Source organism: Arachis duranensis, chromosome 9, assembly GCF_000817695.3.
Source record: "Arachis duranensis cultivar V14167 chromosome 9, aradu.V14167.gnm2.J7QH, whole genome shotgun sequence".
Lineage (NCBI taxonomy): Eukaryota > Viridiplantae > Streptophyta > Magnoliopsida > Fabales > Fabaceae > Arachis > Arachis duranensis.
The window spans coordinates 1,277,020-1,280,569 of NC_029780.3; the positions used below are offsets into that span (position 1 = coordinate 1,277,020).

At 32.5% G+C, this 3,550-nt stretch overlaps 1 protein-coding gene across 1 annotated transcript; it reads right to left on the minus strand.

The window, feature by feature from the left end:
- Window positions 1–1,718: 1,718 nt before the first annotated feature.
- LOC107463850 (F-box/kelch-repeat protein At5g15710-like) lies at window positions 1,719–3,091 on the minus strand. Its single transcript, XM_016082733.3, has one exon. The coding sequence runs from the start codon at window positions 2,962–2,964 to the stop codon at window positions 1,804–1,806; it is 1,161 nt and encodes a 386-aa protein (XP_015938219.1). The 5' UTR covers window positions 2,965–3,091; the 3' UTR covers window positions 1,719–1,803.
- Window positions 3,092–3,550: the final 459 nt, after the last annotated feature.

The following is a 3,550-nucleotide window of genomic DNA, read 5'->3' on the forward strand; positions in this document are numbered from 1 at the left end:
AGTATATAAATAATTATATATTTATATATTTGTAACCATATTTACAAAAGATGATGAATATATGTTAACCAAATAAATACTAATAAATTATTAAATTTATGTTAACCAAATAAATACTAATAAATTAATCAAAAATAACAACCTTATATAATTAGGATATTTTAAATAATTGAAAATATGGTTTTCATGAAACATATAATTACGTACTATTTTAAATGTTCTAATTTCACTTTCAACCTTAAACAAATTCAAAATATACAACCCAATTAATGAAATCACTTAGTCTCAACACTCTATTATTCCACCACTCTCAATAGAATGAAAGCAAACCCCAACCCCACCAACATTTAATACACCCGCGACTCGAGCCCCACCACCATTTAATACACCCGTGGCACTAACTCTCAACCCTCACTGTAAATGACTGTTGTTTTCGGAGCAAAGTCTGTCGCTTGTAAGGAGACACGGAATAATACACATGTTGCGTGCTGCTGCATGCATGACACGTGGCGCAACGGCATTAACATGCAGACAACTTGCTACTTGGATGAAGACACGTGGTGCAACAAGGCTAACACGCGTGCTGCGTGGATGGATGACATGTGGCTCAGCTAGGTTATCACACAACTTGCATGCTGTTTGGATGAAATCTCTTGCTATTATATAATTTTTTAGGTATATGAAAATAAAAGTATACGAGTGTACATGATATGTTTTAAAAATTTAAATCGATAAAAGAAGATTAATGAATAATTATATTTTAGTAATTTATTTTAGATAAGAGTTTTTTTTATCTTAAAAATATGAGCTTTTTATAGTTTTTTTTGTTTTTTATATTAATTTATTTTAATAAAAATGATAATATTTAAATAATTGATAGAGAAAAGTATATAAATAGTTATATATTTATATATCTAATAAAATGTAAACATACATTTAATTTTTTATAAATTTAATGTGCATTATATAATATATAATAAGTACGAGATTAATTTAGATGAAAAATACTAAATATTCTAAATTAAAGGTCTCAAGTTCAAGCTTTACAAATTTAATAACCAATCCTTTTTTTTAGAAGATCATAATTTCATTAGACAGAGGTCTGACCCCCCTGATTTATTGTTTTTGTACATTATCCCCAAGAGCAGCCACATATTTCACATTAACCCCTAGAGAATACTAAATTTACAGTAGTGGCCCAACTCTGTTCAAAATAACACTACAGCCCCAGACAAAAGCAGAATTCTCACGCTCTGCATCCTCAGCTTCCCCCATATAGTCAAATGAATTCATTCCTAAATAATTTGAATGCAAGTATAATCAAAATCATGGAGAAACAGGGGACATGTTCTACAAGGAATTGAAGAGAACCTTTTTCACATGGGAAGCATCAAATCATGTGTCTCAAAACTAATGTAGTAGTGTCCAGCAATTACATAACTACTAGCTACATTATTGAAAACCAACTTGGATTGGTCGAGTAATCAACTCACTCATTCGCTTAAACAAGTGTCGACAGTTCGAGTTCTATCTTATACATGCAGTAATCCATTAGTTAATTGGTAACGAATTAGTCCTTAACCTGCCGAATTTAGAGATACTATGAACAACAAGAAAAAACTAGCATATAACAGAATTATATACTCATCAATCTAGACGAATTATTTCATTGATTACAAAATCAATGAAATTGAGTGTCGAAGTACTATTTCCAGGTGTTTAGCTAGAATTCACACAAGTTCATACAAAATCCAATCACTTACAAACTTGTAACAAAAAAAAAGAAGGAAAAAAGACTCTCATTCAAAAGATAACAGAGGAAGCAAGAGTTGGGTGTATGAGTGTTCCTCTGATTGAGCAATTATGCACTTGTTTCCCCTTAACATAACCACACCCTTCAACCCAATTCCATTCCCACTTACCCTTTTCACCAATTCTTCTAGAAACCACCATTCCAGAACCAAGATCCCTATACAAACAAATAACACCATCACTACCAACACATTTCACACTATCCCAATTCCTCTGCCCTGACAACAATCTCAACCCCAATTCAATTGGAACCTTATCCACCAACCACCATGTTTCCCCATCATCATTCAGCTCCCAAATGCAACCACCACCATCACAAGTTCCACCAACAAGTCCCAAATTCTCATGGCTCCTCCTAACAAGTGTCGCGAATTCGAGCCTCTCCGCCATAGGCACGCCGAGTTGGAACCATGTATTGTTGCTAATATCAAACCCCATAACACTATATGCCCTTGCAGATGTGATCCAATACAATTTCTCCTTGATGTTGACATTCTCATTTGGTGTCCAAACTGTTAGCCTAACAGAGAATTCCACAGGCATTGACCCAACAATTTCCCAGTTCTCATTGTTCTTTGTTGAATCATACATCTCTGAAGTTGGATTATATGTTGCACCACCTTGTGATGATGCCTCAGACATGCCACCAGCTACATAGATTCTAAAGCAAGGAAACTGAAACAGAACATCATTTTTCGGATACTCCGAAAGGGTTACTCCAACAGCAGGATTAGTCCTTGACATGTTCAAGTTAGGAAGGTACCTAAATTGCCTTGTAAAAGGGTTGCATAGAACAAGTTGAAGTGTTGTGGAGTTTGTGATCCTCAACAAGATTAGGCTTCCAATTGTAGCAATTGGTTTAACCAATGAAACTGGTGAGAACTCAAGTGGAAGCTCATGCCAATTGTTGGTAACTGGATTATGTGCATAGCAACATGGTCTATGGTTTCTTATTGGAAGAGCCAAGAACCATGGTTGAAGAGCCTTACACTTTGTTGCACAGTTTGTAATTCTTGGAATCAAAGGATAAGAATTTGAACATGCATGCCAGTTTCTGCAAACTGTTCTTGCTATGGCCAAGGAATCTGGTGAGAGAAAAGAGAAGATGTTGGATAAGAGATCAAAGGGAAGGTTGTTCCACATCATAGACATGGTTGGTTGTTGGAAATGGAAGAAAGGTTTCAGGGTTGATGAATGATGATTAGCTTTTGTATATTGAGTGTGACAAATCTTATCTTTTATTTTTTTTATTTTTTTATTTTTCTCTCTTCAACTTGCCATGTGAGGCTCCTAACAGAAACATAGGTGCTAAGTATATAAATAAAAGGAAAAATATAGGGTAGCAATATATTATGTGCCAATTTATTGTCAATAATAATTAATTATTATATTTTAAATACATATATAAAGAGACATATCTAAAAAATATATCTATAAAGATACTTCTGTTAAATATCGTCATAAAAAAGACATTTTTATTAGACATATCCACAAAGATAATTTTATTAAATACAATTATAAATAAAAGTTAGTAAAAATTGACAGAAATACTATTAATAATATAGCGGAATTGATAAATAAATAATGAATAAATATTATTTTCGATTCCTGATGATTTGCTTGAAAGATAAAGTAATTATTCATAATTTAAAAATTTTTAATCGGTTTTAAATTAATATAAATTATTATTTACAAAGACGGTTTAGATTAATTATTTAAATAGTTCAAAATCGATTAG